Genomic DNA, 13,415 nt, shown 5'->3' on the forward strand with positions numbered 1-13,415 from the left:
CCGGGGCGAGAGCTATTCCTTTCCTCCTCTCCACCCACTCGCGAGCCTGCTAAGAGGCCAGAGTCTCCTTCGGCATAGCCTTTCCTAGCTCCAGGGCTGAGAGGTCCCTCCTGGGAAGTGGCAGATCTCGCTTTCCCGCACCCGACTCGGCTATAAATGAGACAGTTCCACATCAGTCTTGGCCGTGGAGGGTCAAGACTCACTCCTCCGGGGTCCAGCTTCTGCTCCCTGGAAGGAGCTCCCAGCCGTTTGGCCCCGACGGTGCGCGCACCAAGACTCCCACGTTCAGCTCCAATTCTGCGCGTGCCCAGAGGTCTCGCTCTAGAGTTTTCCAGCCAGATCGCGAGGGACCGACTCGGGTTGCAGAGCAAGGGTTCCACCCCCATCTCCGCACACTTTCTAGGAGAGTCCGGAGGGACCCACGGTTGACTTCGGAAGCTCTGGTTTGTAATGTATTCACATTACATGCGAGCGGCGCGCACTCTCTCCCCTTTTCCTTGCTTTTGAAAACCCAAACCTTCCGGAAAGTGGCTGGAGGTTGGTGAGAAATTAGGAGAGCAGAGAAGAAAGGACTGCAGCGGGTGGGCGGTTGGCGGGCGGGGACGATGCTAAGTTAACACGTGGATTCTGCAAGAACCAATGGGGTTCCGCGGTTTTGTCACTCTTTCTCCGGGTCAATCGTCTGGCAAGGATGGTCCAGAGGGAAGGCGCAATCCGGGACGCTGGGCGTCTGTCGCAAATCTTGGGTCTGCGGGGTCTGCAGCGACAAAACGGAAAGCTCTGGGCGCTCCGCTCTGTGGGGACCAGGGACGCCCCAGCCCCGCCCCCTCCGCCTTTGGGATGTTACTGAACCCCGCCACCTGCACTCCCTTTTCGGTCAATGACATCCTGAGCCTGGAGCGTGAGCATCTCGGCCCGGATGCCCTGCAACTCCAGAGGACACCGAGGAGCCCGGAAAACTTTCAGTACCTGCGACCAGTCCCAGAACAGCGAGGGTCCGAGGTCCCCAGCATCCGGAGCGCAGACAGCGAAGACAGAAGGCAGGAAGGGTCGGAGCCTTCCAGGGGTCCCTGTGAGTTAGTCACAGAGATGGACGCTAAACCGGTGGGTGAGCCAGGTGAGTACGAGCTGGGGTTTTGGATCTTACAGGGAGAACAAGGAGTGGGGTTAGATCATTACCAATTGGCGTTTGTGGGGGACACTCATCTCCTGGTCTTCCGGGCCCCATTTTTCTTCACTGGAAGAGTCAGAAGGACTGGGCTCTCAGCCCCCTCTACCGTCCCCTCCAGACATCTTAATGTAAATAAGGTCCTGAATCTTGGGGGCTCACGATTTCCACAGCCTGTCCTACATGATTCCCAGAAACACATTCCCCCCTACTCACTGAGGCAGTTCCCAGAAATTCCAGTTTCTCTTCCTTTTTTTAAATTTATTTTTAATTGGAGGATTATTACTTTACAATGTTGTGTTGATTTCTGCATACAACAAGAGTTAATCTGTCATAAGTATACATATATCCCCTCTCTCTGAACCTCCCTCCCATCCTACCCCTCTAGGTCATCACAGAGCAGAGCTTCTTTCTTACAGCAAAACCCTCTGCAGTATCTTAGCTGTGCTTCATCACCACCAGCTTTTCCTGCCATCTCCTAGTCTCTCTCTACCCTAGACCATCTGCCAAAAGTGTAGCCATCAAAGCAGCGGGGCACTTTGGGAGAGGAAACTCTGTTCGGCTCTGGGATCAGTCCCAGCCCAGTCTTTTCCTGGGGCTTGCTGAGTGGCCAGCCTAGTAGTTCCTCTGACTGCAGCTCAGTAAGGGCAGCTCGAGCTTTAGCTGCTCAGGGAGACAGACGATTCCAGCAGAGTCTCAGTGTCCGGTCTCCAAAGGCACAACCTGTGCATTGGCAGACAGACCCAGGGATCTGCGTCTAGCTGCAGGGAGGGAAGAGGTGGACAGGGCTTGTGATGGGTTGGCTCCTGCCATCCGGGCAGCTTTGGCAGGGGAGACCCAACAGTTTGAGGGATGAAAAAGCCACTCTTCCTCTTGCCAAACTCTGCGTCTCAGTTCCCAGCCTTCATGCAGGTCTGGGGGCTTCAGGATGATTCTCACAGGTCAGGTCTCCTCACCCAGGCTATGCCACAGCCACTCTATTTTAACCTCAAACTAACCACATGAAGAAAATAAAGATGCTAGTTTGGAGTTAGAAGACTCAAGAGTCCCTTGAACTGCAAGGAGATCAAACCAGTCAATCCTAAAGGAAATCAACCCTGGATATTCATTGGAAGGATTGATGCTGAAGCTGAAACTCCAACTCCACTCTGGCCACCTAATGTGAGGAGTCAACTCATTGGAAAACATCCTGATGCTGGGAAAGATTGAGGGCAGGAGGAGAAAGGGATGACAGATGATGAGATGGTTGGATGGCATCATGTGTTCAGTGAAGTTTGAGCAAACTCTGAGAGATATTGAAGGACAGAGAAGCCTGGAGTGCTGCAGTCCATGGGGTCGAAAAGAGTAAGACACAACATGACTGAACAACAATACAACAACAGCCAGGAGCCTGGAGAAATGTATATTTTGTTGTGTTCTTAAAGAAACCTGTGAATATTCTGCAGCAGACTGTAAGCCCTCAACTCCCCCAGTGCTGCTCAGCCAACTGACCTTTCATTTTGGCTTTGCTGAAGAAGCGTCACACTCCTCTGACTCTTGCTATCACCTCGCAGCTGAAGACACTGCAGTGCACTCCTCCTCTGCTGCCGCACCTGGGGCAGTGACAATGAGAAGGGGCCTGGTCCAGCTCCAGGATCTAAGCCCAGGGGCCATGGCAGCCACTGATCACACGTGGAAGAGACACTCCTGGGGGACTCTGTGCTCCTCCTCCACCCCCACCTTGCTTTCAGGGACACAGGGTGACAGGGACTCCAAACTGTGACCAGGAGGGATTGAGGTGGCCTGAATCCCCTCGGCCTGAGTGGTCAGCAACTCCCAAATGGGGTCTTGCTGGCTCCGCAGAGTCACTGAAGGCCAGTAGTTACATTTTGATTTGCTAAGAAAACAAACCCTTGTCAATATTTTTCCTCTTTGTGGGGAGAGATGTTCTCAGTTTGTCTGAACACAAGCTTCGCTGAGGGAAGGTCTTGTTTCCTCAATCTGAAATGCCAAACAGTTCAGTCCCACAGGAGACTGTGCCAGCTGGCTGTGGATTTGAGCCGGTTCCGACAGCACTGGCTCTAATTAGGAGCATCCTGCTCTACCTCACCACGCACACACATGCACTCCCCATTCCGGTTTTCTCCTCTCATGAATTTCATGAAAACTTAGCACTGCCTCCCTGCTTGTTCTTGCTCTGTCACTCAGTTGTCTCTGACTCTTTTCGACCCTATGGACTGTCAGCTGCCAGGCGCCTCTGTCCGTGGGATTCTCCAGGCAAGAATACTGGAGTGGGTTGCCATTTCCTTCTCCAGGGGAATCTTCCTGACCCAGGGATAGAAACCGAGTCTCCTACATTTCTTGCACTGCCAAGCAATGCAAGCAGATTTTTTTTTTTTTTTTTTTTTACCACTGATCCACCTGGGAAGCCTCCCTTCTTATCCTTGGGTAAAAACAGAGCTTTGCCAAAATAGGAGAGATGTACAATAAAAGGAAAGGAAGCTTGCATTTTGTGGGGCTGGGCACAGCTGCCCTGGGGTGATATTCGAGGAGCTCTGCCTCTTCCAAACAGGAAGTCAGGGAGGAGCCAATGCTACCTGCTTGCAGGGAGGTCCCAAAGAGCAAAGAGCCCACTTTTTAAAAAAAGAGCCAAATGTGGATCTCAAATTTATATACTTGCAAAGAGAACCTTAGTTTCTGAGCCAAAAATCAGAAGCCAAAAATTATTTTGTTTTGTTAATTTGGATTACAAAGCATCGTGTTCGAGAAACATGCGGTGGGTCCCTGATGACAAAAGAAGCAAGGATGTCAGTATAGGTGGGTAGCACTGGAGCCCCCAGCACTTGCATTAGAAGCAGGGGCCACAAATAGATAACCAGGCTCTCTCTCTCTCTTCACTATGAGCAATCTAAGGTTAATCTCTATCTAATAGACTGGCAGTAAAAGTTTCCCCAAACTTACCCACACTTGAGAATTGCAGTCAAAGTGAACAGCTCGCATACAGACATTCTAAGAAGAAAATGAAGCTTAGAGTCTTGATCAAGAGTCTAACCTTGGGGAATCGGCTGTACACTGAGAAACACAGAGAGTCACAACTTGCATTATGCTTCCCTGGTGTCTCAGTCGGTAAAGAAGCTGCCTGCAATGCAGGCGACCTGAATTCAACCCCTGGATCCAGAAGATCCCCTGGAGAAGGAAATGGCAATCCACTCCAGTATTCTTGCCAGGAGAAATCCCATGGACTAAGGAGCCTGATGGGCTACAGTCCATGGGATCGCAAGAGTCAGACACGACTTAGGGACTAAACCACTAGCACCAATCATCATCACGGGTACAAAAGAGACAACTTGGGGGAAAGGAACATTTAGAGCGACTTGGGACGGGGTGAGGGGGTAAGCAGAAGGAAGACACCGGCACGCAAGGTGAAGGCTACCAGGGAGGAGGGGCGTCCCTTGGAAAAATCGCTCCGGTGAGCCTTAGGCTGGCGCTGACAGTGTTCCTTCCTGTACTTTTAGAGTCCGTCCTCAGCGGAGCCTCGTTCCCCGGCGGCGGGACCCGGGTGCCTGAGCGCTGCGCAGGGGACAGCGGCGGCGGCGCGCGCGGGGCCGGCGCGGAGCATCCCACGGCACGGCCCCGGCGGAAGCCGCGCGTGCTCTTCTCGCAGGCGCAGGTGCTGGCGCTGGAGCGGCGTTTCAAGCAGCAACGGTACCTGTCGGCCCCGGAACGCGAGCATTTGGCCAGCGCGCTGCAGCTCACGTCGACGCAGGTCAAGATCTGGTTCCAGAACCGACGTTACAAGTGCAAGAGACAGCGCCAGGACAAGTCCCTGGAACTGGCGGGCCACCCCCTAGCGCCGCGCCGGGTGGCGGTGCCTGTGCTGGTGCGCGATGGCAAGCCCTGCCTGGGACCTGGCCCTCCCGCTTTCCCCGGCCCCTACGGGGCGGCAGCGGCGCCCTATTCCTGCTACGGCCACTACGCGGGCGCTCCCTACTGTGCAGGCTACGGCGGCGGCTACGCGGGCGCACCCCCGGGCCCCGCACCCCCAGTCCCCCAGGCCAGTTCGGGCTTCGGCGCAGGTGGGCCGAGCGCCAGCCCTCAGAGCCCTCTGCCCGCCACACTGCAGGGTGTCAGGGCCTGGTGAGGCGTCTTATCTCGGATATGCCACCCTGACCAGAAGCTCAGTCCCGCCTCCCCGCTGTCCGGTCGCGGCCGGGACGAGGGACCGCCGCGGAGGAGGAAGCAGGCGACCCGATGGCACTTCTCTCCCGAGCGGTGCCTGGGACTGCGAATTGCCCCCGGAGCAGCCATCCAGCTGAAGGCCCTGGGGGCGAGCTCCTCCCAAAAGACTCAAACCCTGGCCTCCGCCAGCCGCCCACCCAGCGACACCCGGGAAGGAGAAAAGCCGAGGGTGGCTGACAGTTTCGGGGGTCAGATTAGTACTGAGGCAGGAGACTTTTCAGGCCTCAACCCCAGGGCCTGCGAGGCTCTTTTATTTGTGTGCGGCAGCCCCGGAGGATGGCGAGATGATGGGGATGTTGTAGAGGGTCTCGACCCCTCAATTAAAGGCAAGAGGCGGGAAAGAAGGAGAAAATGAGCCAGGGGAGAGGGATGAAGAGCCTGGAAGAGGAGGACCGAGGAGCAAAGAAGACTTGTGCGAAACACATGCTCCTGTTGGGGTTAGTCTGCGCTGAGCACCCCCTTCCAGGGCTACACTCCCTGGGACTCAGTGTTAATCTAGGCGAGCGCTTTTTTTCTGGAGCCACAGTTGTTCTCTAGAAGGTATCCACCACTCTCTAGTTCTTCCCTCACTGTAAGTGCATCTTATCTCCTGTCTTCAGCTCAGCCTAAATATATGTGTCTGTGTGTTTGTCTTGTGTATATGCCATTAGAATTTATCCACTTCTCGATATCCGCTAAAGAGCTTAGAATAAAGTAAAAATGAAACCCAGAAATTCTAATCTTCAGTACACAGCGAATTCCCTAGAGAGACAAAACTCGCTTTCAGCTCTTGGAGGGGTTACCTCTCTCCACCCCCTTCCCAGCCTGCTCCTATAGATTTTCTTTCAGAAGGTAGCAGGCTTCTAAACTTTCCATCAGGTAAGGAGCTTCCAGTTGTCCTAATATAATGGGCAGGAAACCTGAACTTTAGGGGAAATTATAACTCCCCCAGGCACAAATATGATTGAAACCATGCTCACTGAAGACTGAAAACAAACTCATTTTATTAATGGGGACATGGGTATCAAATAAGTTGTCTTTGGTAGGTATTAGTAGGAAAATCAGACTCATTTCTTTTTTTCTTGGATATATATATTTTTTTTTCTAAGACAATGAAAAAGTATGCATTTTCATCCCCTGGACCACTAACTTATCAAAAGTTGCTGCTGCTGCTGCTGCTGCTGCTGCTAAGTCGCTTCAGTCGTGTCCGACTCTGTGCGACCCCATAGACGGCAGCCCATCAGGCTCCCCCGTCCCTGGGATTCTCCAGGCAAGAACACTGAAGTGGGTTGCCATTTCCTTCTCCAATGTATGAAAGTGAAAAGTCAAAGTGAAGTCGCTCCGTCGTGACTCTTAGCGACCCCATGGACTGCGGCCCACCAGGGTCCTCCGTCCATGGGATTTTTCAGGCAAGAGTACTGGAGTGGGGTGCCATTGCCTTCTCCATATCAAAAGTTAACTTCTATTATTTAATAAATTCTAATATTTAAATTGTACCAGCCCTGCATTTTCTCGTTTCTGAATTTGCCCTAGTTTTGTGTGTGTGTGTGTATGTGTGTGTCTGTGTGTGTTTTACCAATGTGGAAAACACAGACTGCTTGGTACTATGTAAACTACGCCTGACTATTGACAGCTTGTATCTCTTAAAGTTTATGTGTAAGTTAAGAACAAGTGTAATTACTCATATTTCTCTTTACTAGAATTTCCTTACATTCTCTTCTTTTTGCTTCCATCCCTTTTCTCTTTTATTTCTCCATAAAAATCTGTTAATAAAAGTGTGTTTAGAAACCACCCTGTGGGGTCTTTCAATTATAGTCAGTCTTATATGCCTGGGATTAAAAAGTACAGTCTGTATATTTTAAATTGGGAACTCTCAATAAATACTCCTTGGTCAATTAAGCTAAGACTAGAAAAGAGAGTGACTACAATTAAAATCACCATTATGAGAAATCTGTCAGAGTGTTGTCATTCTTCTTTCACTTTGGGGGCAGGAGTTATTCCTTACAAGAGGAAAAGTTACTCTTGGACACTGGCCTTAGATTTATGACAGTTGAGTTAAATTCTGTACTGCCACTGAACAACCATCTCTCTGGCCTTCAGTTGTTCAACAAATTGTATTAAATTTCCCTGAGATCAGATTCTAGACTACTATATGTTAATTTTTAAGACTCTTTTGTTCTTCTTTGGGTAAAGTTCTTACCTAGAAATATAAGTCATCCTTGTATGGATCTAGCAAAGTACTCGGTACAGAGTAGAAAATTACTAAATGCTATTCTCTTCACCCTCCACTCTCTTGCAACCCAACAAGTGGTTACCAGACAGGTGTTGTTCTTTTCGTTTCTTTCTTTTCTGGATATATAGTTGATTTATTAGGTTGGCCAAAAAGTTTGTAAGATTGTATGGGAATTTTTGGCCAACCCAATACAATGTTGTATTAGTTTCCAGTGTACAGCAGTGTTGTTCTGAATAGACCTTGCCTCCCAGCGCCCTCCAGGCTTTGTGCCACATGGAAACACCCAGAGGGAGAGCGATGGCTGTGGTCAAGTCTGCAAGTGAAGAGGACGGGAGCTTAGTTCAATCATTAGTATCTCACTCATCGCTGAACATGGAACACAAGAGAAAATAAGATTTGGCTGCTGCCCTTAAGGAATTTATTATCTAACTGCATGCCAGAGACTAACATGAGCAGGGCATCTAAAAATACGAGGTGGGATATGCTACATGTCAAGGGCAGACAGACAGTAAGCTCTCTAGAAAGAATGAAAATCCCATGTGAGCTGGGATGCCTAGAGAAGGTGTTTAGAGGAGGTGGATTCGCCTGGTGATTGGGGGAAAGACACTGCTTACTGACGAAGGTCTAGGACTTAGGGATGAAGAAAGTAACCCGGCACATACCAAAGCTTGACCCATATTTTCTAGTAGTGGGAGATGCAGTTCAAGGGCAGCTTCTGCGACTTTGTAAACTGCATTCAGTTGGCTAAGGGAGAGCGGGAGGCAGGAGTGGGTCTTGTTTTCACAGACACCCAAGATACTCCATTGACCTGGGACATTTTCTGTTTTGCTGTCTGGATTGCTGTAGCAAGCATATTCACTGGCCCCAGCAAACAAGCAAAACCCATAACAAAACCTCGTCCATTTGCAACCCGTGTGATTTTTTCCCTTAGATAAGAGCTTGGAAATTTGAGATTCACAGGACACTAAGATTTCTTTCCAAAAGGAAAGGAGAGCAAAGGAAAACTCTCTGTTCCCATCTCCCTACTTTAAGTGATCCTGTCAGGATCACTTTAAAACACATCCCTCTCTCAGCTCATCAAGCCCACCCCCATCATCTGCCCATCTTCCGTCCTGTAATCTCTCCTTCACACTGAAAGCTGCCCCTTTTTGTGTGTCTTACCGAGAGCCGCTTATCCAAGGCAGGGCTTTCACCAGGGAGCCGCTCTGTAAGCAATCAGTCTCTTATCTGCATCGTTCAGTCCCGTCACTCCAGCCGCCTCTTAATGTTCACAAGTTTCCCAAATGGGAAGTAATTGACCTCTAAACAAAACAAAAAAGCTCTCAGAGAGATAGCAGAGGTTCCTTTCCTGACCGTCCCAGGGCTAGGGTCTCACCTAGGCCAGGTGGATAAGTCAATAAAATTGCAGACTTCCTGGCTCCCTGTCCTTCCTCCCCCTCAACCCCCCACCCTGGCCCTTGAAGCCAGCTTCATTTGATACTATCTGCAAATCCGATGCAACATGAGTCAAACTGTAGACCTCAGGGTGGCCAGAGATTTCTGGTATTATTTTCCCCATAATTTTGTCATTATGAAGATAAATCATGGAGAAGTGAAGTGAAGTGAAGGCGCTCAGTCCTGTCCAACTCTTTGCAACTCCATGGACTGCAGCCTACCAGGCTCCTCCATCCATGGGATTTTCAGGCAAGAGTACTGGACTGGGTTGCCATTTCCTTCTCCAAAAACTTCGAGGAGCATATTTAAAGCTTTAAAGATTCAATTTGAAAGTGTTTATAATTACTCAGCCATAAAAAGGAATGAAATTGAGTCATTTGTAGAGATGCGGATGGACCTATCTCTGTCACACAGAGTGAATTACGTCAGAAAGAGGAAAACAAATATTGTATATTAACATATATATGTGGAATCTAGAAAAGTGGTATAGATGATCCTATCTGGAAAGCAGAAATAGAGACCCAGACATAGAGAACAAATGTATGGACAGAAAGGGGGAAGAGGGTGGAATGAATTGGGAGACTGGGATTGATATATATACACTATTGATACTACATATAAAATAGAACCTACTGTATAGCACAGGGAACTCCACTCAGTGTTCTATGACATAAATGGGAAGGAAATCCAAAAAAAAGAGGATATATATATATAGATGTATAGCTTTGCTGTGTAGCAGAAACTAACACAACTTTGTAAGGCAGCTATACTCCAATAAAAAATCTTAATGTAAAAAAAGAATATCCATACTTGTTTGAAAATGTTATTAAAATACTGCTTCTTCTTACAGCTACATATTCTATGTGAGCACGGATTTTTTTTCACATACTTATTAAAACAATGTATTGCCACAGACCGAGTACACAGATATGAAAATCTAGCCGTCTTCTATTAAACCAAATATTGAAGAAATTTGCAAAAATGTGAAACAATGCCAGTCTTCTTAACTGTTTTTTTTTTTGTTTGGGATAATATAATTATATTAACATGTACTGTGTTTAACAGTTTTAAATTAATAAACAAATATGTTAATCCTTTTAAAAAGCGTTTGTACTCATCAGTTTATACTAGGTCATCAGCACATCAGTCCACTAACTTGCCCTTTTCCTTTTTCACAAAACAAGGGAACTAATTCCCAGGCATAATAGCTGTGCTCCCAAATCCCACCATCCAGAAAGAGGCCTCTTCAGAGAGACGGAAGATGATGGAGGATCCGAGTTAGGAGTTGCTGGACTTCATTCTTCTGCAGTGTGACTGGGTGTGTCTCCTGCAGACATGCTAGGTGAACTTGAGCAAGCTTTGTATCCTCTATGGGCTTCAGCCTCTTTATAAAATCAAGGAGGTAGATCTCTGAGGTTATTATTCTAATTTGTAGTGGTTCTTTATTGATTCAAATGCTTTTTATGTTCTTTTAATTGTAGGTTAGATCATATATCCAGAAGACTACATATAAGACACACACACACGTAATTACTGCAAAACAAACACAAATGTACACCTTCCCAAGTCAAGAAGTAGGGGGTGCCAGCTCCCAGAAGCCCTTCTCGCCAAAGCCCTCCAAGAATCCAGACCTCTTCCCTCCTTCCTTCCCCAAAGGAGATACCAGCTATTCTGACTTCCGTGATAATAATTCATAGGCTTCTCTTTATGGATTTACTCATATGGAAACATCCCTCAACAATGTGGTTTAATTTTGCCTGGTTATAGATGTTGCATAAATAGACTCATAGTACATGTATTATTTTGTTTGACTGGGGCATAGTTGATTTACAATGTTGTGTTGGCTTTTATATTCACTATAAAATATATTGGCTTATGTATTTTGTATTCTTTGTATTCACTATATAAGGAAGTGAATCAGCTCTGTGTATATATACATCCCATCCCTCTAGGACCTCCATCCCACACCTCTAGGTCATCACAGAGAATGGAGCTGAGCTCCCTGCACTATACTGCAGAGTTCCACTAGCTAGCTATTTTGCACATGGCAGTGTATATACATCAATCCCAATTCAATTCATCCTGCCCCCCCTCCACCCTCCCATTCACACATCCATTCTCCACGTCTGCATCTCTGTTTCTGCCCTGCAAATAGGTTCATCTGTACCATTTTTGTAAGAGATACCTAGACTTCCCAGGTGGCGCTAGTGGTAAAGAACCCACCTGCCAATGCAGGAGACGAAAGAGACAGAGGGTCGGGAAGATCCCCTGGAGAAGGGCGTTGCAATCCACTCTGGTATTCTTGCCTGAGAATCCCACGGACAGAGGAGCCTGGCGGGCTATGGTCCATAGGGTTGCACAGAGTTGGACGTGACTGAAGAGACTTGGCACACACGTACCATTTTTCTAGATTTCACCTATATGCGTTGATATATATTTATTTTCTCTTTCTGACTTACTTCACTCTGTGTGACAGACCCTAGGTCCATCCATTCTTTTTTATAGCCTAGTGACATTCCATTGTATATATGTGCCACATCTTTATCCATTCCTCTGTTGAAGGACATTCAGGTTGCTTCCACGTCATGGCTATCGTAAATAGTGTTGCAATGAAACATTGGGGGTGCATGTGTCTTTTTGAATTATGGTTTTCTCAGGGTACGTGCCCAGTAATGGAATTACTGGGTCATATAGTAGTTCTGTTTTTAGTTAGCATGTGTTCTTTAGTGACTTGCTTCTTTTTTTCAACTTGATATTTGTGAGATTCATCTGTGAGGTAGGTAGAATTTATGTGTGCTCATTCTCATTGCTGCATTATATCCCCATTGAATGTATGTGCCTCAATATACTATTTACTGAAAATGCAACCAGCTGGTTGCTATAAACACAGGATACTGCTGGAAGTCTTTACTCACAGGTATGGCTGCTGTATTCTCTAGCTGGAATTGGTCATGGCTTCTAAGAACTGTTATGCTTTACAAAGCAAGGATCCATCTGCATACAGATTTCTGTGTGTGTGTGTGTGTGTGTTCAGTTGCTCAGTCATGTCTGGCTCTTTGCAGCCCCATGGGCAGCAGCCCACCAGTCCCTTCTGTTCATGGTATTTTCCAGGCAAGAACACTGGAGCGAGTTGCCATTTCTTTCTCCAGGGGATCTTCCCCACCCAGGGATTGAAGTGGCATCTCTTGAGTCTCCTCCACTGTCAGGTAGATTCTTTACCACTGTGCCACCTGGGGAGCCCTTCTACCTATATAACAACAACCTTTTACCTTCTGTATGAGTTCCTTGTGTACGCACCACCTCCATCCAAAAGGCAGAGCATTTTACTGTTCCCATTTGCAGAGAAAGAGTCCGAGGGTCAGAGAGATGACAGCCACCCTTTAAGTTAGGGACAGAACTGGGACTAGACCCCAGACTCCTCCCCCGGTCCTGGGTTACTTCCACTGAATACTCAATAAGCAGTTCATGTCCTCACACAAATCAGGTGACTGTTAGGTGACACTGTTTTCTTTATTTCCTGGGGAAAAAAAAGCTTAAAAGGGATGTTTTGTAAAGCATCCAGAGGGGACAAATATGAAGTAAGAGAGGTGGGATGTGGATGGAGAGACATAACTGCCTTTTTGGCGCTTGTGAGCAGACAGAACGCTGGCTTTCCAGGTCGTGCTAGTGGTAAAGACCCTACCTGCTGAGGCAGGAGAGATAAGAGAAGCAGGTTCAATTCCTAGGTCGGGAAGATCCCCTGGAGGAGAAAATAGCAACCCACTCCAGTATTCTTGCCTAGGAAATCCCATTTTCCAAATCCCCTGCTTCCAAATCCCTCTGGAAACAGAGGAACCTGGTGGGCTACAGTCCATGGGGTTGCAAAGAATCAGGCAAAACTGATGTGACTGAGTACGCAAAAAAACACAAGATGCCAGGGAGGTGGGAGATGGATGGACAGATACAACTGCCTTTTCAGGCACTTGTCAGCAGACAGAATATTTGAGTGCTCTGACTGTGGCACACCCTTGCCCACATTTGTCTGCATTTTCCTCTGACTCTGTGCCCCCAGAGAGGCTGATTCATGTTTTCAGTGGCCAGCTCCTGAGAACAGAGAGAATTTAGACTGAGCTGTTTCTCCTCATTCCCACCTCCCCCCACCTGGGGAGAGAAAGCTCCGTGGGAAGTCCCTCTGCCTTCCTTTTTCTCTGTTTAGACTCTGGCAAGCCCTCCCCAACCCCCCATCCCAGTCATCCTGATAGAAGGATGTGGTCTTAGTGACACAGTCCAGATTCCACTGGAGGAAAAGCTGATATACCCGCAGTTCGGCTACAGACCTCAGAGCGCTTTCTGAGTTAGTCCCTCTGGGGCCGTCCTCATAAGCTGGTCTCAGTCAGACCTGCT

The 13,415-nt window shown here is 48.1% G+C and overlaps 1 protein-coding gene across 1 annotated transcript; it reads left to right on the top strand.

The window, feature by feature from the left end:
• The first annotated feature begins 840 nt into the window (after positions 1 to 840).
• NKX2-6 (NK2 homeobox 6) lies at positions 841 to 5,288 on the top strand. The gene is made up of 2 exons (XM_005899025.2): positions 841 to 1,117; positions 4,663 to 5,288. The coding sequence occupies exons 1-2, from the start codon at positions 841 to 843 to the stop codon at positions 5,286 to 5,288; spliced, it is 903 nt and encodes a 300-aa protein (XP_005899087.2).
• Positions 5,289 to 13,415: the final 8,127 nt, after the last annotated feature.

Source organism: Bos mutus, chromosome 8 (genome assembly GCF_027580195.1).
Source record: "Bos mutus isolate GX-2022 chromosome 8, NWIPB_WYAK_1.1, whole genome shotgun sequence".
NCBI classification, from domain to species: Eukaryota; Metazoa; Chordata; class Mammalia; order Artiodactyla; family Bovidae; genus Bos; species Bos mutus.